Source organism: Bicyclus anynana, chromosome 22 (genome assembly GCF_947172395.1).
Source record: "Bicyclus anynana chromosome 22, ilBicAnyn1.1, whole genome shotgun sequence".
In the NCBI taxonomy this organism is placed as follows: Eukaryota; Metazoa; Arthropoda; class Insecta; order Lepidoptera; family Nymphalidae; genus Bicyclus; species Bicyclus anynana.
In genome coordinates, this window is record NC_069104.1 from 9,066,725 (window position 1) to 9,091,150 (window position 24,426).

Genomic DNA, 24,426 nt, shown 5'->3' on the forward strand with positions numbered 1-24,426 from the left:
GAATTTTCAAAATCGGGTCAGTAGATCCAGAGATTACCCCCTACAACAACATAGACTTTCCCTCTTTATAATAGAAAGAAAGTATGGGTAAATGTTTAAAAGCCAAATTAATTATTGAAATAAGGTAGGTTTCAGTAATAGCTACAATGTGCAAACTTAATGATAATGGTGTTGATTTTCAGTAAAATTTTGGCCACAGTAAAATCAAAGTTTTACAATTTAAGTTAATTAATTAAATTTTTTAAATTCCATATTGTAAAAAATATATAGATACAGTAGAATTGAAAAATCTCCTCTTTTTTGAAGTGGGTTTAAAAATAGATACATTTGCAACATTTTACAACACTTACCTTTATTTTATTTAAATGCTAGAGGTATACCTTACACAATTTAACATTTTAACATAAATAATTTAGTAAAACTAGAACAAAATTGTATACATTATCTGTTTGTATCATCTCCTGTTTCTTCCATTGCTTTTACGGGGACAGATTTGACTTTCTTTGATGTTTTCTCGATATGTGCCGGCGACTCGAGCTCCAACGTGACTGGGCCGTCATTCTGTAGCGATACTTGCATGTATGCGCCGAAAACGCCATCTATGAATTCATTATCATTATCTACCCATATTCGGCACACTGCTGAGCTCGAGTCTCCTCTCAGAATGAGAGAGGTTAGGCCAATAGTCCACCACGTTGGCCCAATGCGGATTGGCAGACTTCACACACGCAGAGAATTAAGAAAATTCTCTGGTATGCAGGTTTCCTCGCGATGTTTTTCCTTCACCGTTTGAGACACGTGATATTTGATTTCTTGAAATGCACACAACTGAAAGTTGGAGGTGCATGCCCCGGACCGGATTCGAACCCACACCCTACGGAATCAAAGGTAGAGGTCATATCCATTGGGCTTCCACGGCTCTCTGTAAATTAGGTTTATCTAAATAAAGCTGCATCCAGCGAATCCCTGCGACTCGCTTGATGTCGTCAGTCCACCTGGTGGGGGGTCGACCAACACTGCGCTTACTAGTGCGGGGTCGCCATTCCAGCACGGCAGCGGCTCAGTATCGTGATGTTTGGAAGTCCCTACAAAAGGCCTATGTCCTGCAGTGGATGTCCATCGGCTGATATGATGATGATGATGATGAAATAAAGCTATGCTCGGAGTATTTCTGCGTGATCAAATCAGAAATCCGCAAAAGAACCAAAGTCACAGACATAGCTCAACGAGTCACAACCCTTTCGGTTGCTACGCGACAGCGTACCGGAACGCTGAATCGCTTGACGTACGTCTTTGCCGGTAGGGTGATAACTAGCCACCCTATATACCCGTCAAAAACAAGTATTTATATTTACCTTTAACTTTATCTGGTTTGTATTGACATTTTAACATTTCAATAAAGTTTTCATAAAACACTCTGGAATTTTCCGAAGGCATTGCGAGATGGAAATCTGGTTTATTGCCCTGCAAGATACATTAATGTTACAAATGATTTAAAAAAAAATTACTGATGGCATTTACATATTCATAAGAAAGGAATACCGGAACTTATTGTGAAATTTTCCAGCAATTTAATTTAATAAATAAAAATGATGATTGAATAATAAAAGGCTACTGTAATATTTTATTATTAAATTCTGGCTTTACCCTAGATAATAATCCTGTTCTTATTGGCTCCTTGGCTCACTGTTGAGCACGAGTCTCCTCTCAGAATGAGAGGGGTAAGGCCTTCCAACACACTGGTCCAATGGGGATCGGCAGACTTCACACATGTAGAGAATTTAGAAAATTCTAATGTTTGCAGGTTTCCTCACGACGTTTTTTCATCTTAAAATGCACAATACTGAAAAGTTGGAAGTGCATGTCCCAGACATATCCACATATCCACTGGGCTATAGCAGACTATCAGTGCTAAATTCCATCATAATTTGTTCAGCCATTCTGGAGTTAAATAATGTGAATTAACTAGGAAAGTTAGAGAATATATTACTTTACCTTCCATGTGTTGTATAGAGTGAACTGGCTAACACAAAGTACTTCATAGTCACAATCAACAATGCTTCTCTTCCATCTCTTTTCATTTTCGTCATCAAATAGTTTTATGCTCAAAAGTTTTCTAGCTCTGAAAAATGATATAAAAAAATTTCAACAGTTTACAGTTATGATTATAATAAAATTAAATAGTAATATGAAAAACTGAGCTTTAACATTCTTTAAATTTGTTTCATTTTCATTCATTCATTCGTTTTCTTAATTGGTCCAGGTGTGGCTGGTGGGAGGCTTCGGCCATGGCTAGTTACCACCCTACCGACAAAGACGTGCCGCAAAGCGATTTAGCGTTCCGGTGCGATGACTTGGAGAAACTGAAATGAGTGTGGATTTTCATCCTCCTCCTAACAAGTTAGTTCGCTTTCATCTAAATTGCATCATCACTTACCATCAGGTGAGATTGTAGTCAAGGGCTAACTTGTAAAGAATAATAAAAAAATAAAAAATAAATAAATAAATTTAGCGTTCCGGTGCGATGTCGTGTAGAAACCGAAAAGGGTGTGGATTTTCATCCTCCTCCTAACAAGTTAGTTCGCTTTCATCTTAGATTGCATCATCACTTACCATCAGAGTGCCTAGTGGCAGTTTTCATACTGTGTACGGATGCAAAACGTAAACGCGAAATTCAAAGGAATTGAAACAGCGCCATCTAGTGGCAGTACTGCACAACTAGGCACTCAGGTTAGACTGTAGTTAAGGACTAGTTGTAAATAAAAAAAATAAAAATAAAAATCTCCAGCAGTTGTCCATTGACTGATAATGATGATGATGATGTATATTTGATTAATAATTACATATACTCCATATCCTTAGTGTTATCTGTGCTTGTAATGCCAATCAACACCAATGCTCCCCTTCCAATACTACTCACTACTTCCCCATTCACTGGAAAACAACAATTTTTGGTTTCATTATTAACTTATTGTTTAAGAATATTGATAGGGTAACTTCATCCCATTTTCTAGTCCAACTTTGCTAAAGAGAACTCTGGGTGTGAGTGATGACAGAATATTTTTCAGGGATAAATCATCATCATCATATCAATGGACATCCACTGTAGGACATAGGCCTTTTGTAGGGACTTCCAAATACCATGATCCTAAGCTGCCTGCATATTATTACAAAGAAGTATCTCAGTACTCTTTAGTAAAAGTTTTATCTATACTTAATTCTGTAGAGAGGTCAATTCTGTACATAAAATATATTTCCAAAATAACTATCAGTGATCAATATTGATACCAAAAATCAGTAAAATTTTTGTCTGTCTCTATGTTCACAAACGAAACTTGGTACAATTATTCTTCACTCCTGGGCAGGTTATAGTATACTTTTCATCGCTCTACGATCAATAGGAGTAGAGCAGTGAAGGGAAATGTTGGGAAAAAAAGGAGAAGTTACTCAATTTTTACAGCGATACTACTTTAAGGGCTAGATTAAAGAGGTCTAAGGGAGGACGAAGTCGCGGGCGTCTTTCGTCTAGATTGCATCACCACTTATTGATTTTAGTCAAGGGCTAACTTGCAAGGAATTAAAAAAAATAAGTTTCCTTGAAAGTTTACATGATGGAACTTCATTTATTTATTATTATTATTTTATTCTCAATTAAATCTGTATAGTAAATATTAAAATCTCTGTTCTGAGCTTTTGCTATTAAACATATGCTTCGAACCTCCACTGAAGCAGAGCTATACGAACAATATCTCGCTAGTGTAGAGTCCCACATGTGGTTATCCGTAGTACAGATGCAAATGGAATTTGATAGTAAAATATTATTATTTCTTTCAAGAAATACATTTATTTATGCATTATTTAGTGTAAATTAATAATAAATAGTTTTAATTATAACTGACCGCTGACACTGGCGTTCATAACACGTTGTATTATTGCTTTCATTATAATAGATGTCTGATGTAGTAATCTTGCATACAGAAGTTATTGTTTTTCAATTTATCTGTAAAGAAATAATTAAAGGTGAGGTTGTTATTTTATTTTGGCAACGGTCGGGCACTCGGGCAGTTGGCACTTGGCACTGACATTTGAGCAGCTGCTTTTGACATTGACACTTAAATAAGAGTTCCGGGTACTAGGTTTTTCAAGCTTTAGACAATTATAGTTTTTTTTTAATAAGTGGATTTTAGCTCCGAATTCTTACCCTTTTGAGACATTGACAACTTTGTTAAATTCAACAGACTGATAACCAAAGGGTTATAAATTGGAATATTGGAAATATTACTTACATAGCCATAGTTTGGACTACGTCTTTAGTATTTTAGTCGAGTACGAACGATTTTTGGGCGGTAAATCCAAAAATTGTTCGTACTCGACTAAAATAGTCCAAACTAGCCCTTAGAGAGTAATATTTTTTTATGTTACATAATGGGTACTTATGAGTACCTATACATAGATATTGTCTACAACATTTATCACGAGAATTTTCGGTTCGCCAGCCGCTTTGCCTCCGCTTTTTAAAGCTCTGTTGAATTTTCTATGTTATAATAAGTAGATAGGTATGTACCTACTTTCTTTATATATAAACCTTCCCAACCCAATACTACTCTACTAAAAACTGCATTAAAATCCGTTGAATAGTTTAAAATATTCCGAACATCTATCGGAAGCGACTTCATTTTATACTAAGTAGGTGCCTAATGACGATATTCCATCGACACTCTTGTGTAATAAATACATTTTAGATCGTTTCTTAAACCTCATTTAAAAAACTATATAACCTTAGTTTTTATTATTTTAGAAACCTAGATATAAGTTAACTAGGTTTAGGTAGACAGATAGATATCTACTTACGTTTTTATATTACCTGCAGCGGGATTAAGGATTTGCTGAATATAAACAAATTATTAATTAATCATCCAGACTAGTTTATTCTCCAAATAATAACTAATCAAAAGTTTTTACACACATTAAATATTAAACAAATTTAAAGCGTTAAACTTAAGGCTACCTTACATTTAAACATAGGGAGCGTTGTGCATTACAATCTAACAATAGTAATACTTTTCAAAGAAGGATAGCGGTACCCACGTGGTGTTGAAATAATGTAGGTACTTTCAATTCGTTGAAAAAAAAACGTTCATAATATAAATCCGCATCTTTTTCCAATTAATTACAGATGACCCGATAGACCTGAACTATGGATTGAACCCAGTACCTCTGTTGAAAACCACAGCTGTACCAACTGACATGTCAGTCTGCCGTTTTTACGTCTATTTTCCGAAAAAAACAGCATCATTACAGCGGCAATGCAGAAAACAATTGAATATACAATTTCGAAATGAGCACATGGCAGATATTCTGTACAATTTCGCAATTTAGATTAATTAAAAAAAAATTTAGTAATTTTTGAAGGCTAACAGCAAAATACACTAGTTACTTAAAGAAATTATACACCGATTTGGAAGTTATACACCTGCTGTAGCCAAGTGGAATATCGATTCTCTGTCTACGATCTCAAACACTTCGAAAACTAGAAAAATTACATTTGCTATCGACAGATCACGTGATCAAGATCTGTCATTCCCATACATTTTTCTAGTTTTTGAAGCGTTTGCGATTTTAGAAAGAGAATCGACGTGCCACTCGGCTACAGGTGCAGGACATTTTAAATTTTCAGACATGTGCTCTTTTTGAAATGTTGATATAATTAATTTCTGATTATAAGGTCAGGCTTTAAGTATAAATGGGTTTTGTAAATGATTCATTCTATAATCATATACCTAACTAACTAATGTAGGTTAACAAAATGAACACAGGTTTTGGTAGGTCTGTGTGTGCAAATCATCTAAAAACTATTAAATGCTTTCTACATTAAACATAATTATGAACCTTAAAACAACTACGTACAGTGCTAATTCGTTTGCACATAAATCTCTAAGCTTAACTTTTCTATCCTCTTTATAATATTATATCCAATATTCTATTCCATGTTACTGGTAACACTAGACTAAGACAGGTGTTTTTTCTTAAATTACTAAGCTCTGGATTTAGTTTAGAGATTTATATACTTCGAAATATATGATAGTAGGTATATCACATAATTATAAATTATCGGTATAAGATCGAATCCTTCTTGCATTATAAAACTAATATTTTACCGATCTATATCTGGTGTATTTTTATATTTATATTCGGTTTTTTACATTTAATTTAATACATTCAGATTAAATAAACGACAACAATCACATTAATAGGAAGAATTATTTTTAAATTATTTTATAAACTAGACTAAGGCGAAGCTTTTAGAAGATGCTATGTTATTTAGTTTAGAACTAGCATAACTAAAGGAAAATTTTCGTCTCACTTTTAACCGACTTTCAATAAGGATGTTCCTGCTAGATAGATAGCTTAACTGCCACATTTTTTTTTAATGTATATACATTATACATAGCCAGGCAATGTATATGAACTTTTTAGTAACTGAATAGGTAACTAATTTAGGCTCTTGACCATTAATGTAAGCTAATGCTTCAGCTAACTAACGTATAGTATTATATCACTGCCTCATTGGCCCCGTGGTTAGCTGATTCAGCTACGGACAATGAGGTCCAGGGTTCGAATCCCGGGTCATGCCAACAAAAACAAAATAGGTTATTGGGATTTTTCTTACAAGGAAAAATCTTAATAGCAGCCAGGAGTTGGGAAGTTGGCGGTGTTAGTACACCCCCGTGCCTCGGAGAGCACGTAAAGCCGTCGGCCCTGCGCCTGATCTCTCACCGGTCGTGTCGGTCTGCCGTCCCATCGGATTTCGAGAGTGAGGGAAGAGAGAGTGCACCTGTGCTTGCGCATACACTTGTGCACTATAATATCTCCTGCGTACATGGTTAATCTCACCATGAGATTAGCCGCCGTGACCGAAAAGTCGGTCGGGAGCATATTATTAGTATTATATATAGGCTATTGTTATTGAAAACGGCTGTGTCGTGATAGACTAGGCTTTGTAAGAGACACGAAATATCTATCTATCAACGCGTGATACTTAATCTTTTAAATGTCTGCTTCGATTTATACTCTGTGACTAGGTCATTCCGATATTTTTTCTTATATATATTGGTACAATTTCACTACATAATTTAGTAGGGGTACGAAGATAAATCTAGATAGGTACATTAAACAGCCTCGTAGTAACAACCTTGATATAAATTTACAACAAGAAGGTTTCCTATATTAGCCACAACATTTTTTTTAAATAAGACACTGCATTTAAATATTATTGTTGGAAGGCAAAAAGAAAAAAAAATACGATAAACCTGGCACCGAATTGGAATCATTTTGATTGGTTGCTTCTTGTACCACTATTTTAAGTACTTATCGCAAACTACTGAAATTGTAAAACTAAGAATATGCTGCATGGTAATTTAAACACGAGTATTTATTGGTAACTTCAAACTGACAACAAAAAAAAATTGAATCCATAGCTAATTCGATAACTAATTTATTTTTAGCTGGCATCTTCACACATTTAAAGATTTTAACACAAAAGTTATTAAAAATAGCATATTTTAAGCCAGTCCGAATTTTTTTTATTGTAAAAACTGTTTTTTTTTTCTTTTTATTTCATATTGTTTTTATTGAGAAAGAATACTATACGGAACTTAAAAAATATGAAAAACTGAGTTGTTATATTTTTGGTAATTTCTTTATATTCTGCTTTAATATCCGCATATTCTTAATTTTAGATTTATAGAATAAAATGAATGAAAAAGTTCAGTGCAAGAGGAGCCGTATTTCTATCATTTTACCTTCGCCAATAAGTATTCAAATTAAATAATTATAATATAGATTAAACCGACTTAATATACTCGCTAACAATTATCACAATACAAGAACTAAAGATTAACGTACCTACTACAAAATAATTAAAAAAAAACTAAATTCATTTGCATGCACATTCACATTCATTCAATATATCAGATTCTGTCTTGCAAGTGGAGAAAACTAGCTTCCATTTTGTGTAACTTTAATAATTGGTACTCCATAATTCCATACGATGGCAATATTATTAGTACTAATGCTGAGTTTTGTGATCAATAAACCTTTTAGAAAAGTTGCATGATCATAACTATAAACTAAAAATAATTCTATATATCTCAAGAACCATGTATTTTTAACACAATTGTTTGAATCTAATAGCAACAGCTGCCAATATTTTGAGAATACTTAAAGGTACTCATCAAATACTAGCCAAAGATTTGTCTGTTACACAATACAGGGGAAGTTTTAGGACAGTCCCCACTTACATGGCAACACCTGCCATAGACATTGCACTCTTTAATCTTTCGGCTCAATCTTAATTAAGGGGGTACTCCGCGCTTCTTCGGTAGGCTGCAAGGTGATCAGACCAGCACCGTAAAGCCGGACATGTTCTAAATACCGCCGCCTGTTTTCCGGATTGCTCATGACAGCTGTAATGAACTCCGAGGTCTCCCTTTGCAAGGCGATGATCTTTTGTTGTATGAGCCTGTTCTTTTGCATAAGAGCGATGGTCTTCCACGCGAGCTCGAGGATGACTCGGTTGTGGGTGGACTTGTCGACGGCGGTTTGGGGGACTGCGACGGGTACGGGAGCGGGAGTTGGTGGTGCTTCCTCGGCGGGTATGGGCGATGTCACCCATTGCAGCCGTTGAAGGCGTCTCGCCTCACGCATGCGCGCTAAGTGCGACCCTGTAACAACGGAAAACTATTTTTAGCCTCATGTGTTTAGGGACATGTAATGCGGGGAACATAGGCGGTTGAGACGGAGTTGAAAGCGTTTCTGTCTGTTCTGTATGTCGAGAGTGCAGTCCACAATTAGATCTGTCTGGATAAAGTTTGTTTCGGCTATATGCACCGCCAGGTCGTGTTGAAGAATGCGGGGAAAGCGATTGTTATACCTATTATCTAAAAGATGAATTTTACATTTGAAGCTTGTGAAGGAAAGAAAACATGGCAAAAGTACTTAGTAAGTAAGATTGAAGTAGAAAAGAAAATGGTAAAGGCAGACATAGTGACGACCACTTAGCATGGAATAAGGATATGATGATGTCTTACTGTGATAAGACAAGACATATGAACTGTCCAAACGTTGCCTACAATGTCGGAAGTTTTGAAGAAGTAAATTTTAGGGTTATGATATTGCTATGTTTGCGACAAATTAAAAAAGGAATTGAACATATCAGATCCTTTTCGAACCGTGGTAGAGTAATAGTTAAACGTGACGTCTGAGAAGTGTTGGTAAACTAAGCCTACTTGAAAAAAATGGATTTTGATTTTGATTTTCATCAAAATCAGCATATCGTTCACTTTGATTTTCTATGTAGATATACTTCTGTCTACTGTCGGCCATGATGGTAGGTATACCTTATCTTCGTCACGTAAACACTGAACCTTAACCAAACGGTTTAGTGTTTGTCAAAATTATTAGTTATTTATTACTTTGACGTTTAGGTAATCCTTCAGTACCTACATCGAGTAACATTATTACGTCACAAAATGGACTGAATGGAGAAATCCTTAACTTTTATTAATTAATATCGATATATTTCGGACCCCTAAACCATACTATACGAAATTAATATTGTTTATATTAAATTTAATATGAGTCACTACCCAGTCTGTTGCAACTGAACGAACACACTTAAAAAAAAATAAGTAAACTGCAAACAATCACTCAAGGTTGAGCAAACAAAAACAACGTATCAAGTACGCCTATAGTTGACTAGATCCACTCTCACTCGAGACCAACTCGCCTAACGACATTGAACTACTCCGATCATTTACCGTTCTAATGGCGTTGTTACAAAGCTCGAGTTTCCAATTTTACGTCCTATTTTACGACCTACAAAATCTAGAACTATAATCTTGCACAATATAAACAAGAAACAGTGTAAATAAGAAACAACAATATTCTTTTTTACATAAAAATGGAACCGACTTTAAAGACGTATGTCAGTTATTTTAATACAAAATGACTAAACTGATTCACTTCATGAAAATGAAAATAGAAGTATTCTCTTTCAAACAAAAAAAAAATTTCAAAATTGGTTAATAAATGATGAAGTTATGAGGTAAGAAACATTGAAAAAAAAACATGCGCTTTTAACTGAGAACCTCCTCTTTTTTTGAAGTCGGTAAGCGGTATAAACAAGTGGAATACTTAATAGCCAAATCAACAAAATATAGAAAATAGTTATTTGTTGTGCTCTAGGCAGCAAAAATGTTTTATTACAACAAGCGAAGGGTTCTAAAACGAATTTAAAAAAATAATCCCGAGCGTCGCGAGGAATACAAGCGCACGATATGTTTTTACTACGGGGTATAAAACAAAATTTTACAGTAGGAGTATGTTCAGACAATGGTTTGTGACCATACAGCCTGTCCATTCAATTTTCATTTTTTGTTGCTATGAAGCCAAATGGGGATATCATTTCTCATATTATGCCGATAATGATTTTAAAAAATATACTTTATACTTAGAAGATTGAGGGTCTGGATACTTAAAACCTGCTACCTTCCAAAGCTAGCACGGTCCAAACTCCATAATTGGCTACCGTACTTACTGACAAACTTTCAGCTGTTATAAAATGACAAAGGTCTGGGGTTCACGGGCTCTCCGTCTATACTAGGTAGTGCTCCACGAACCTTTGTTAAAATTTTGAAGTGACAGCGAACCCTATACTAATTACTGACTGACACCCCCCCCCCCACCGAAAGAAAAAAAAATATTTGAGTGTTGAATAAGGTTTTTTTTATTTGAATAAAAGGTAACACATAAAGTACCAAAACAAAATGTCTTCGCAGTATTAATGGGTGTGCTTGTTTCTTGTCGCAAATGGATTCAATGTTAGGAGTAATTTTGGACAATTTTAATCTTAATTCTGACTCCGTATCAGTTATCAAGTCACCATTACGTAAATTGTCGCGAACCTCCTGCCGTCGAATGGTGTACCCCACTTTGAGAAACCCTGATGTAGTGTAATATTATAATGTTGGGTTTGAACGTAACACAATATAGTACCTACACCTACAGTCAAAGGTGATCATATCGTTAAAATTCCTGTCCCGCACGTGTAAGAGGCACGTTGTTTGTTGGCGGCCGGTTTTTGACACCACGCCATTACAAGTAACGTGACTGCATTGTGTTGTCAATCGTTGTGGTAATCATTCTACCCGACTTAAAATAGGAGCATATGAATTCGATCAGCATCACCTTTATAGTGTCATCAATATCATTTTAGCAGACTCAGAAGTGATTACAAAAATAAGAAAACTAATATCGAACAAAGGTTATGATTCACAACATTTGTCAGGACAACTTAATTAACAAATCAAACTGTAACCTTAAAAAGACCCTAAAATGGCAGAGAATGACCTTTAGTGAAGTCACGCACTTTTGAACGTTGTGTGTAGGGTTAAAGGCGCATTTGACTGTTAACAAACACTCCCCTTTTCCACTCAAGTCACTCTCCGCGCCTATCCCAAGTAACCCATAAAGTATTACAGAACAAGAGATGTTGAGTAAGTGCCGATGGCTCCATGTGGGACCACTTGGTTTGGGCGAGCGCAGAAGCATCGCCTGATGAGACCCGAAGGCTGAAATAAAGACAGAGGACGGACGCCTCTCTAAGGGCGTCTCCTGTGAGACTCGGACCTCGGCTTAGAGGGTCATTCGGGAGGGGGTAACCGTGACCTGTTCATCATTATCAATCGATGGACGTCCTCTTGTGAGGACTAGAGATCCGCAGAAATCACTATTGGTCGACAATTATGTCTTTTCTCTTCACTGGATATTTCGGTGACGCATGCTTATGTGATTGTTTTTTCCCAGTGAATAACAAAATAACACCATTTAAGGTAATATTACGCCGTCAATGTTTAAAGCACTTAAACCAAAACCCTTAATAAATAATTTTAGTATCGAGATAGAGAAAACCTTAATTTTTAAAAATAAAACATTTATTTTTTGAACACGAATCAAGACAAAGTCATGGGCATAGGCTAGTAAAAATAAATGTAACGTTAATATTTACGTAGATTACAATTATACCGAGTATAGTTAGTTAGTCATCAAAGAAAATATACATAACATTTATCGCGAATATGTGCTTACGGATCTTTCAAACAACATTACATTCTTGGAAGAGGATTGTCTACGACAGTTCCTGTATAATGTACTTGTTATGTGTTATCTATGGTTGTGGTATATTTAGAAACCGCGATAGCTCCATAAAAAATGGGACAACACAGAGAGGCCATGGGTTCGATTCCCGCCTGTTGAACTACTGTCTTTTGAAGTCACCCGCTGAGAGTCAAATTCTCAAATAAATAGAGGTTATTAAATTCTAATAAAAATAAAATCACTATACGAAACAATCATGTGATAAGCATATATTTTTTTTCTTTATTTAAAGAGATTTTTCGCTGACCCTCAGGGAATGACATGTCGAAACATTACGTCACGTGACGTGATCAAGACTGTCACTGTCATTCCCATAAATTTTTCTAGTTTTCGAAGCGTTAGCGATCGTAGAAAGAGAATCGACATGCCACTTGGCTAGGGGGGCTGGGATTTTATAATACGCGCCGTCTGAAGGCTTTCAAATTACTGCCTTCTGTATCCAACCCAACTACCAAAAACCCTAAGATGCTGGTAATCATGTAAACTTAATTATTATTAAAATTTAAGGTTATTACTAAAATGCATTATCATAATGACTATAGTTCTTTGCCGATTGGAAAAACAGTGGCGTGCACGAGCTTTTTAGTTAGGGTATGCATTATAAGAACAAAATGGAAAAACAGGTTCGCAATAAGTCAGTCAAGATTTCAGCTAGGTATGCAGTTTTGCATTTATGGAGTAAATACACAATGCATTTATGGAAACCAGCAACAGCCGAATTCTATTATAAAATAAATTATAATAATGAATATTCCTAATAGATGCAGAAAGTCAATAACTAAAAGAAATTTTCCTCAAACCACTTTCAATAATCGAATTTCTGAAATGTGTTTGGAAAATCGACAGTAAATTAGTTATCGCAAATTTTTAATACGCAGCTTCAACCTTGACCGAAATATCGGCAGCGCCGGTTATAATTATTATTGTATTGCCTCCGTTAAAAATAATCAAACAAACAAATAGCATTAGAATTTTATAAAATTCTAATAACAGAAAATATTTCGCGACGAAGCAAAATCATAACACATGTATAGCAGTTTTCCAACGATATGGTAGGTCAGTGCCACATAATTATTAAAGCTTTGCTATTTTCTTTTTTAATTAATAATTAAATTACCATAAATAATGCATACCTTTTTTAATTTTCCTTATCCTCTTTTCACACATATTTGCTGTATAACACAGTTTGGAAACACTCACAAAATGTTCAAAATAGATCAAGTGATTACTGAACTGATCGCGAGAGATGCCGCGTGCGAACCGTTTGAAATTCGAACGTGTTGTGCCGAAGTTGGAGCGCCGGGCTGGGTTTGAAAATCGAAGGCCCAGACAGCTCGCGTCGCGTCGCCGCACCGGCCGCGGAGATAGCGTCGCAGAGCGAGAAGGAAAGCTGTATTGTCATGTGGAATACTCGTTTTTGCCATGTTCTATATTCAATTTAATCCTGACAGTCTTCACGGCTAGTCGTTAAAGAGATCGGCGATAAGGGGTTTACATCACCCAACACATCAAGGTTCTTGGCATTAGAAATAAGCATGACAGCAGTACACGAGGAAAATAGTGGCTATGGCTATTGCGGCCCCAGGGGCAAAGTAATACCAATTTAGCGTTCCGGTATGATGCTGCCTAGAAACCGTCAGAGGTATGGGTAGAATTGTACCTCTTCCAAGTAAGCACCCTCCCATCTGACTGCAAAGTCAATTAAGGTGAGATCGCAGTCAAAGGCTTACTTGTCATATAATTAAAAATTAAAATAAAAGAGCTCTGTCACACATAATCCTAGGTGTTTCCAAGGTTTGGGTTTTTTAATCTTTTCCTTGTAAAAAAGGAAAAGTTTGGAAAATCCAAATGTGGAGGGATATGAAGCATAGACCCATCACACTGCTGCAATGCAGGTTGGCGGGCTTACATAATGTAATAATCGCAATTATTACCTTAATTCCTCAGTGCTTGAAGACGAAATTCTTCGAACAGTGCATGTTGCCAGTGATGACCTACGCACCCGAGACTTGGTCGCTGACTATGGGCCTTATTAGAAGGCTCAAAGTCACTCAGCGGGCGATGGAGCGCGCTATGCTTAAAGTCTCTTTGCGTGATCGAATCAGAAATGAGGAGATCCGCGGACGCACCAAAGTCACTGATATAGCTCAGCGAGTCGGAAAGCTGAAGTGGCAATGGGCAGGCCACATAGTTCGAAGAGTCTATGGACGTTGGGGTCCCAAGGTGCTGGAATGGCGATTCCGCACCGGAAAATGAAGTTTTGGTCGACCGTTGGATGCTGGCGGCTCGAGACTGTTGTGCTTGGAGGTCCATGCAAAAGACTTATGTCAAGAAGTGGACGTCTATCGGCTGATAAGGTAAGGCAAGGTATTACATTAAAAAATCATTATTTAAATTAATTCGTTTGTAGAAAGAGAATCGACGTGACCACATGGCTACAGACCCTGGAGGCCTGGACCCTTAAATAATAATTATTACAAACGTAAGTGAAACGTGTAAAATTTATGTACGTTAATGCTAATGAAATAATAGGAGGATATAAACCTGAAAACCGCACCATTGATCAATTGATCATTTAAAATTCATTATTTTTTAATAAAATAAACTGTTTGCGCTAAATCGTAAATTTTCCCTAAAACAGGGGTAAATTTCTATAACGCGTAACACTAAATGTGGTGGACTTGACGCCCCTCGCATGGGTCAACACGTGCGTGGGACTACATGCAACATGGTATACATACATCTATGTATGACATCCCATTGTCTTCCGATTTCCACTTCCTCATACATTTAATTAATCCTAGTTGCCATTTACCTCATGACTTCATGAGTAATTCATGATTTTATAATTTCGCATCAATTGTCTAGTATTGAATAGAAGGCGTAATGACCGAGAGCCTGCGATTGCCAGACGTACCCTATTTTTGGAAAGCTGAAAGCATATTATGCCCTTACCATAGGTAAGTAGACCGTCGTAGTTTTGGAAGATAGTAAGCAGGTTTCAAGGGTCCAGAAACTCAACTACTCAAGTATTAAGCGTATTTTTAGGGTTCCGTAAAAAATGAAAAAACGGAACCCTTATCTCTTTGTTTTCTGACTGTGATCCTTTATTACAGGAATGCGTGGAGGTATAAAACCGTATTTTCAGGTCTACGGTCCCATGAAGTTGTGAAATATAAAACTTGTAAGTTTACGTAAAATAACATTAAATTGAAAATTTTGAAATACCCCCGAATGTCATGAAGTTATAATTTACACTTTCGATCAACTCATGCGCTGTCACGTGAGACCTCACTGGAGTATATTTGTAGACATACTGTTATTCTTCTCCACTTTCATCCCCCAGGACTTTTAAACAGCTTAACCGATTTTCATCAAACATGTCTAAGAACACTCGCACACGAGTCAACTTTAATACAAAAAACTAAATTGAAATCGCTTCATCCATTCGGGAGTCGTGTCTGTGTCGTGCCACAGACACGACTGACAGACAGATAATCAGCAAAAAATTCATAAAATATTTCGAGATTCAAGGGAATCATAACTCATAGGGTAGGTAGGTAAGTTAGGTAGGTACTTTCCGTTGACCTATGAAATGTGGCAAGATTATTTATTACTGTGTTTTTGTTAACAAAAAAGTATTTCTTCTTCTTCTTCAAGATGCATCGTTTATGGATCATAATTACAAAAAAAATATCTTAACTATACATTTGTGCTTAAATCTTAAAAAAAAAGTGTGTGAACATCGGGAAAAGCTCAGCAAAAACTACGCAATTCGATTCCTGAACTATTTATAATAATAATAATAATAATAATAATAATAATCGCCGTGTGGCACCGGCAGATTAGAATGTTGCCACCCCTATCTTTCCCGAGGGTGTCGTAAGAGGCGACTAAGGGACATCGGAGAACCGTTTGGTATCTTTTGGTTCTCCGAAATCAAGCTAGCTGGCTTAAAAAAACAGCCTCCTCGGGGACCTGAGTGGACCCCGGGTGATGTAACCTCCACTCACCCCCCCCCTAAAAAATATGATGATGGAACAACAGAGAGCGCGATTAGGGCCGCTACCTGGGGGCCGCCAGGGCGCGTCTGGGGCTGGCGCTGGACGTGGCAGCATGCGAGCCGCCAGCCAACATAGTCGACCAGCACTACCACCTGACCGGTCGACACTTCCATCATCCCCATCAGAGGGCTTGGCTTCGACAGGGTCCCCTAGGGCCCAATCTTCGGAGCCCGCCGCTGGTGGCGTACGGCGCATGAAATGGACATGCGACATGAATAAAAATGTCATGCGCGCGTACTACAGGGCTACAGGGGGAGAAACCGGACGGACTGGCTACCGAGCAGCAATGTACTGCGAGTTCTTGCTGCTTGAGCCGCACTTAACTGTCACGGAACAGAACCTAGCAGATCGAGCTCGGTTTATTCAGCGTTCTAACATCTTCAACGCGACCGAGCTCGAACGATTACGACGTGAGGCTGTTCCCGAAGTGCCAACCTCTTCTGCAGAGCAAATCGTCTCACCGGCGGCGCCTGTCCGCGAAGAGACTGAACCTATGTCCCAAGATTTGCATGCAGAGGAGGAGGACACTGAGGGAACCGTCTCCCTTGATTTAGAGCGGATGAGAAGGATCCTAGAAGAGACGATTGCTGAAATCCGTAATGCTCCTCTAGAGAATCGTCCGCGGCTCTCCCGTATTGCGCTAAATATAGCGACGCGGGATGTCATTGAGGCTGTCAACAAAATGCTGCCCCAACATCTGGCGGGCAGCACTGGTCTGGATGATACGGCTTCTATCCTTTTCGGGGCAGCCCTAACCGTCCACCGTTTCATTGGTATCAAAACCAAGGAACCTGGACGCCCGGGGCGTTCTGTTAATAACATCAGAGCAGAACCAGCCTGGAAGAGAAGGATAGAACGCCGTATCACCCTTGCCAGAGGCCTCATTGGCAGACTGCTATGCTTCAGGTTGGGCAATAGAAGGCCAAGGATTGTGCGCTCCGTCAGAATAGCCTTTAACGGGCTCGGGGTTAGGCTGGATCAGCCGGACATAACCCTAAAACTGACGGAGCGCATCGACGACCTGAAGCAGAAAATCGCTGCATGGGGGAACCGCATACGACGATACTCGGAAAGAGTTGAGCGATTTCAGCAAAATCGTCTTTTCTCGAGTGATCAGAAAAGGTTCTACAACAGATTGGAGTGTCCTGCAGTCTGTTCTACCTCTCCACAGCCGAATCCGGCTGACCTTATCGCTTTTTGGCGAAACATATGGTCAAGAGAGGTAGAGCACGATGAGGGTCCTTGGATTTCGGCGATAGAGGAGACATGTGCCGCAATCAGGCCGATGAACCCAGTCGCCATCTCTACGGAGGATGTAGTTGGTGCAGTAAGGCGGGCCGCGAACTGGAAAAGTCCGGGGCCCGACGGACTGCATCACTACTGGCTGAAGGCGTTCTCGACTTGCCATGTCACCTTGGCTCGCCAATTCCAAGAGGCTCTCGAGCAAGGGACACTCCCGAACCTTTTCACCACCGGGATCACTCATTTAGCTCCAAAGACCACCGACACCGTAGATCCCTCAAAATACCGCCCCATCACGTGTCTTACTACCATCTATAAGACACTGACATCCGTTCTGAGCTATAAGATAACTCGTCATGTAGACGATAATAACATCATGTCTGGGGCTCAGAACGGATGTCGGGGTGGTAGTCGTGGTACCAAGGAGCTCCTTCTCATCGACTCCGTCGTGGGCCAATTGGTCAAGCGCAACCGCCGGAATTTTGCCGCAGCCTGGATTGACTATAAAAAGGCATTCGACTCGGTGCCTCATTCGTGGCTCTTGAGGGTCCTTGAGCTGTACAAAATCGATTGTACAGTTCAAGACTTCCTCCGGTCATGTATGGGGCAATGGAGCACGATCCTTTGTCTCCATGGCGAGCGGTTGGCGGCTGCCGATGACCGGATTAGGATACGCCGGGGTATCTTCCAGGGTGACTGTCTGAGTCCACTATGGTTTTGCTTGGCCTTGAATCCTCTCAGTACATTACTAGAGGGTTCGGGAACAGGCTTTCAGTTTCGGAGAGGAGGGACAAAAGTGCCTCACCTTCTCTACATGGACGACCTCAAACTGCTAGCGCCCAATGCTACCCGACTGCAGGAATTACTGAATCTCACCACGGGATTCAGTAATTCCATCAGAATGGAGCTGGGACTAGACAAGTGTGCGGTCTTGCATGTGGAGAGGGGTCAGGTCACTCATACGGTCGGGATCAATCCTGACCTGCTTAACATCAAGACCCTTTCTGAAACTGAATCTTACCGGTATCTGGGCATGTCACAATCTATAGGGGTGCAAGAGGCGGACATGAAACAGTCAGTTTGCGAGGGTTTTTATCGACGTCTGACAAAGATCTGTAAAAGTTATTTGTCGGGCGCCAATAAGATTCGAGCTTATAACGGCTGGGTCATGCCTGTTCTCATGTACACCTTTGGCGTGCTCAGATGGACTCAGACCGAATTAGACGTCCTGGATAGAAGGGTCCGCACGACTATGACTCTCTATCGTATGCATCACCCAAAATCGTCTGTCATGAGATTGTATGTCCCCCGAAAGTGTGGTGGTCGAGGCCTACTTAGCGCCAAGACCATGCACAATCGGGAGATATGCAGCCTCAGGACCTACTTCGAGACGAAAAGGGAGTCCCCGATGCATACAGAAGTCATAGCATGTGATAAAGGACTCACCCCGCTATCCTTGGCCAACAGCGAATGGCAAAAACCAGTGGTACAGAGCATCTCTGACCGGGAGACCGTATGGAAGGGGAAGGAGCTGCACGGACGCTTTTTTAAGGCTCTTCATGAGCCCCATGTCAGTAAAAAAGCGTCTGTGCAGTGGCTGCGCTTCGGTGACCTCTTTGGGGAAACCGAAGGGTTTGTCTTTGCGATACAAGATCAGGTGGTAAAGACGCGGAACTACCGAAAGTACATTCTGAAGGATGGCACTCACGACATCTGTCGAGCCTGTCGCCATCCCGGCGAGTCACTCAGACATGTCCTTTCGGGTTGTTCAGCTCTTGCCAACACTGAGTATCTGCACAGACACAACCAAGCAGCCAAAATCCTTCACCAAGAGCTTGCTCTGACGTACGGTCTCCTGGACCAGAGGTTGCCTTATTACAAGTACACACCGGTGCCAGTGCTTGAACGCGACGGAGTCCGGCTCTATTGGGACCGGTCCATTATCACGGACAGGACTATTCTTGCGAATAAGCCTGACATCGTGGTGTTGGACCGGGCACAGTCGAGGGTGTTTTTAGTGGACATCACAATTCCATATGACGAGAACCTTGTGAGAGCTGAGACAGAGAAAAAACGTAAATATCTAGATCTGGCTCACGAGGTTACCGCCATGTGGCATGTGGAGTCCACTGAAATCATCCCCATCGTTATATCTGCCAACGGTTTGATCCCAGTCAGCCTCGCTCACCATCTGAGGCGGCTGGGGTTCCGTGGCAGTTCGCTCGCAGGCAAGATGCAAAAAGCGGTCTTGCTGGACTCGGCTAGGATAGTCCGCCGGTTTCTCCACCTGTCGCCCTGACCCCCGGCCGTTTGGTCTCCCTGCCGGGGTGAATCCTCCGCCCGGTGCATATATGTATTTATGTAATATATATTTAAGTTTATTTATTTTGTGTATTTAAGTAAGTTTATTTATTTTCCCTTTGGCTTTTATATATATTTATTTTGTACCGGGCGTGAGAGTAGAATGCATGTATAATAATAATAAAATCCTTTATTCAGCTAAAAAATACAAATTAAAAAAGAAGAAATTACAAACTAATACTAACAGAGCTTACAAACTACTTAAAGATACCTACTTAAATTACAAAGTTCCTCTGTCTGTACTTAGTATAATAATATAATAAAGAAATTCAGCTGAAAGGGGCGCTGCCTCAGCTCGATACTACAGTTGAGAGCTGTAGTGCTGATTTTCAGGCATGACCCCAGGGTGAGCTCACGGACCGATCGGACATACTTTTGCGGCGTCGCTAACAATAATTATAAAATAATAAAATTATATAAAATAATATACGATTAGTAATAATAGGTACATATTAATCTTACATCACCAAGCTTAAAGAAAAGTTTAGGAGTATTAATAAATAATAAATAGAGGGGGGGGGGGGGGATACCAATAAAGAAAAAAAAATGTATTGCAGAATATTGGTTTAATTTTTTTGTAGCTCTAAAAGATATACTTTAATTAATTTTTTGAAAACATATAGCGTTTTGGATAATCGAACTGGCGGTGGTAAATCATTCCAAATTTTGCAGGCTGCATAATTAAAAGTCCCCTTAAACGAGGCAGACCTATGAAATGGACATGAAATACGGGGTGCTCCTCTTGTCCTACACATATTACCCGCTCCGGCCCATTTTATTTGTGAACACAGATATAATGGTTTACCAGTGGAGATGACTTCAAATAGTAGAGTGGCTAAATGTAGTTTTCTCCGCGCCTCCATCTTCAGTATGTTAGCGTTGTTTAAAAACGGGCTAACATGGGAACGTAACGAACATAATATTAATCCTAAGTACGGAACCCTCAGTAAGCGATTACTACTCGCACTTGTCTGGTTTTTTTATGTGTCCTTCGGAATAATATTTTATAAAATCGAGTCTTTGGATGGAAGCTTAAACTTCTTACAGACTTTTGGGATACAATTATCCCAAATGGGCACAAAAAGTTTTCACATCAAAATCTTGAATAGTTTTTTGTAAATTGTAACCCGTATAAGTACGACAGGAAGGCAAGTCCTACACAGAAGCCGTCGCATGGTTCAACACGTGCCGCAGACAACTGCCAGACTGCTAACCGCGTCCACGAGCTGCGAAACTATCGGAGTTGCTCTGCATCCATTCTAATACCAGGTAGTAACTCGTACAAGTAACACAGGGAGGCAAGTGCTACACAGAAGCCGTCGCATGGTTCAACACGTGCCGCAGACAACCGCCAGACTGCTATCCGCGTCCACGAGCTGCGAAACTATCGGAGTTGCTCTGCATCCATTCTAATACCAGGTAGTAACTCGTGCAAGTAACACAGGGAGGCAAGTGCTACACAGAAGGCGTCGCATGGTTCAACACGTGCCGCAGACAACCGCCAGACTGCTATCTGCGTCCACGAGCTGCGAAACTATCGGAGTTGCTCTGCATTCATTCTAATACCAGGTAGTAACTCGTGCAAGTAACACAGGGAGGCAAGTGCTACACAGAACGCGTCTAGTTTTAAGGATCCAGACTATAAATTTTGCAAGTATTTAACATATTATATAATATATATGAACGAACGGGTAGAATATAAACATAATATTATGCTTATTAGGTACTTAAGCGGTTGAGCATAGGACCTTTGAAACCTCACAAAGTCGCACAATAGTCCAAATATAAAATTTGCCTAATACCGTACTTACTACGTAGAAGCACAGTAGATATAATAAGGTAGAAGCGTGAGCTGACATAATATCTTCAGTTTTTTTTTTAATCACAAATCCCGACTATCACTATCTTCAATATTTTTGTATGTTTTTGAAAAAATTGCTATAATCGTTTAAAAAAAATGTGGCAACTCTATAAATTTGCCTTCTACAAAGTTTCGTAGCTCTTAGCGATATCATGCACGTTGAGTGACGCTAGGCTGTGAAACGGTTTACTGACTCACGACATCGGCGCCGAGTGCCGCCCGCTCACGTAGCGCTGGACTTCCTGATACGCACATTTTTGCATGCCTCATAACGTGAGGTATTTGAGGTTATGCTCTTTATTATGAATATTATTTAAACGGGTACATACCACGATAAAACGACGAGATAAAAACAACGGCCCGCAAAAGTCTGCGATAGCTGATCACATTCTACAACCGGGAACTAGACATGACGGCCTCCGTGGCGCAGTGGTATGCGCGGTGGATTTACAAATCGAAGGTCCTGGGTTCGATCCCCGGCTGGGCAGATTGAGGAATTGGTCCAGGTCTGGCTGTTGGAAGACTTCGGCCGTGGCTAGTTACCACCGACAAAGCCGTACCGCCAAGCGATTTAGCGTTTCGGTACGATGTCGTGTAGAAACCGGAAAGGGTTGTGGATTTTAATCACCCTTACAAGTTAATCCGCTTCCATCTTGAGATTGTAGTCCTAGTCAAGGGCTAATTTGAAAAGAATTAAAAAAAACATTGGATTGAGATGCATAACCCACACATTCTTTCCACGGACCGCCATTATATGCCCCGAGTATTTCGAGAAGCCATTGAAATTCGAAAATACAATAATTTCAATCGGAAAAATGGTTTAAAACTAGCCAGCGAGTGGAATCCGGTGGTAGAATTGTGCAAACCAAGAGTGCCTCTTTGAAAATCCAGTTTATTACAAATTTCGCGGGATCCATGAGTTGAAAAGTAAACTGTGTTTTAATCCAGGGTACAACCTATCTCCATTCCAAATTTTAGCCAAATCCATTCAGTAGTTTTTCCGTAAAAGAGTACCAAACATTTTGATGTTACTCTTTTACGAAATGACGAAAAACGATCGATGATCGGTTCGTTTCGATCGATCGATGTACGTCGATGCAGTGAAGGGCAGTGAAGGAAAAGTTACTCCATTTTACAGCGATACTACTGTAAGGGCTAGACCTTGGACCGCCCTTAGACCTCTTTAATCCAGATTAAAAAGGTCTAAGAGCGGACGAAGTCGCGGGCCTCCACTAGTCCTACTAATCCTATTCTACTAATCCTACTAATATTATAAAGGCGAAAGTTTGTGTGTAAGTGTGTTTATTCCTCTTTTAGGCTGCGGCTACTGAAGCGATTTGGCTGAAATTTGGAATGGAAATAGGTTTTACTCTGGATTAACACATAGGCTACTTTTCATACCGGAAAAATCAACGGTTCCCGCGGGATTTGTGAAAAACTAAATTCCACGCGGACGAAATCGCGGGCGTTCGCTAGTGTCAAATATACATTGTGATTCATAATAGTTGAACAAGCATGTCTTATAGCTTATTGTTCTAAGTACCACGTTGCTTAAGATTCTGAATGACATCACCACAGAAAATACTAGAATTTCTACTCAATACGTCCACTCCTACACAAAATATATTGACAAATAGACAAACGAAGTGATTTTATAGCAACAATGACGATGCAATCTAAGATGCAAGCGGCCTAACCTGTTATGAGTAGGAAGGATGATAATCCACACTCTCTCGGTTTCTACTCGACGTACCGGAACACTAAATCGGTTGGCGGTACGTTTTTGTCAGTAGGGCGGTTAGTAGCTACTTGGCTACGGCCGAAGCCTCCCACAAAAAACAATTTTTTTTTTGTTTTTGTTTTTTTTTTATTCTTTACAAGTTAGCCCTTGACTACAAGCTCACCTAATGGTAAGTGATGATGCAGTCTAAGATGGATGCGAGCTAACTTGTAAAATCCACACCCTTTTTCGGTTTCTACATGACATCGTACCGGAACGCTAAATCGCTTGGCGGTACGTCTTTGTCGGTACCTAGGGTGGTAACTAGCCACGGCCGAAGCCTCCCACCAGCCAAATCTATCAAGTGTTAACCGTAACTAACTCCACGCGAAGTCAGAGGTAACAGATAGGTTACGTTAGATATGTTTTAATTAGTTGACCGTTTTAATTAACTGATAAGAAACGTAGCGGAATTATACCGTCAACAAACACCGTCCAATGCAAATACATACGCAGTTAGTTGGCACTTACTTTGCACTACGTTGAGGCCAATGTTGCCAGGATAACTGTGCCAAACTCCGCATGAAAAGAACAGGCAAACAAAAAAGCTTTTTATGGAAAAACAAATTTTTTCGGTTCAGAATAAATATGTCCGGTATTACCGCTTACATATTTATTCTGAAAAATGAATTTAAGAGGGAAAGAAATAAATATTTTTCCTCGAATCGAGGCATTTAACGAGGTAACGAAAGACAGGTTTTTTTTATTCATTAATTATTAAATAAACTAAGGAGAATTTGAGGTGTTTTGTTTTTTCAAGATCGAAAGTTTCTTGAAACAAAAAAACCCATTTATCCATTTTTAATTTTTTGTGGATCTGACTCGTGGATAACCGTGAATAATATAAAAACAGGCAAAATCTCATTGGACGAATAAAGAAGTTATAGACTTATCAATATCAA

At 39.3% G+C, this 24,426-nt stretch overlaps 3 protein-coding genes across 4 annotated transcripts; 1 reads left to right on the forward strand and 2 right to left on the reverse strand.

Annotated features, from left to right (window-relative positions):
• Positions 1 to 326: 326 nt before the first annotated feature.
• LOC112053556 (D-aminoacyl-tRNA deacylase) lies at positions 327 to 4,055 on the reverse strand. Of its 2 annotated transcripts, XM_052888362.1 has the most exons (5): positions 3,900 to 4,055; positions 2,844 to 2,934; positions 1,996 to 2,122; positions 1,356 to 1,464; positions 327 to 599 (listed from the first exon to the last, which is right to left on the reverse strand). In XM_052888362.1, the coding sequence occupies exons 1-5, from the start codon at positions 3,940 to 3,942 to the stop codon at positions 442 to 444; spliced, it is 528 nt and encodes a 175-aa protein (XP_052744322.1). In that variant the 5' UTR covers positions 3,943 to 4,055; the 3' UTR covers positions 327 to 441. The 2 variants fall into 2 exon arrangements, with proteins under 2 accessions (XP_052744322.1, XP_023948781.2); XM_024093013.2 differs by lacking the exons at positions 327 to 599; positions 1,356 to 1,464; positions 1,996 to 2,122 and having other exon boundaries at positions 2,840 to 2,934.
• An 846-nt stretch (positions 4,056 to 4,901) lies between these two features.
• Positions 4,902 to 13,519, reverse strand: LOC112053555 (uncharacterized). The gene is made up of 2 exons (XM_024093010.2): positions 13,350 to 13,519; positions 4,902 to 8,723 (listed from the first exon to the last, which is right to left on the reverse strand). The coding sequence occupies exons 1-2, from the start codon at positions 13,381 to 13,383 to the stop codon at positions 8,332 to 8,334; spliced, it is 426 nt and encodes a 141-aa protein (XP_023948778.1). The 5' UTR covers positions 13,384 to 13,519; the 3' UTR covers positions 4,902 to 8,331.
• A 2,972-nt stretch (positions 13,520 to 16,491) lies between these two features.
• On the forward strand, positions 16,492 to 21,096 carry LOC128199309 (uncharacterized). Its single transcript, XM_052888284.1, has 2 exons — positions 16,492 to 19,092; positions 21,028 to 21,096. Exons 1-2 carry the CDS (start codon positions 16,492 to 16,494, stop codon positions 21,094 to 21,096), a joined length of 2,670 nt encoding a protein of 889 aa, XP_052744244.1.
• The last annotated feature ends 3,330 nt before the right edge of the window (positions 21,097 to 24,426 follow it).

Coding starts and splice junctions, on each gene's coding strand:
- LOC128199309 (XM_052888284.1), top strand. CDS start 16,492: ATGAATAAAAATGTCATGCGCGCGTACTACAGGGCTACAGGGGGAGAA. Junction 19,093..21,027: donor AGGCTCTTCATGAGCCCCAT/GTCAGTAAAAAA, acceptor TAAGTACGACAG/GAAGGCAAGTCCTACACAGA.
- LOC112053556 (XM_052888362.1), bottom strand. CDS start 3,942: ATGAAAGCAATAATACAACGTGTTATGAACGCCAGTGTCAGCG. Junction 2,123..2,843: donor ACTAAGGATATGGAGTATAT/GTAATTATTAAT, acceptor ATCATTTTTCAG/AGCTAGAAAACTTTTGAGCA. Junction 1,465..1,995: donor CTCTATACAACACATGGAAG/GTAAAGTAATAT, acceptor TGTATCTTGCAG/GGCAATAAACCAGATTTCCA.
- LOC112053555 (XM_024093010.2), bottom strand. CDS start 13,383: ATGTGTGAAAAGAGGATAAGGAAAATTAAAAAAG. Junction 8,724..13,349: donor GATAAGGAAAATTAAAAAAG/GTATGCATTATT, acceptor CCGTTGTTACAG/GGTCGCACTTAGCGCGCATG.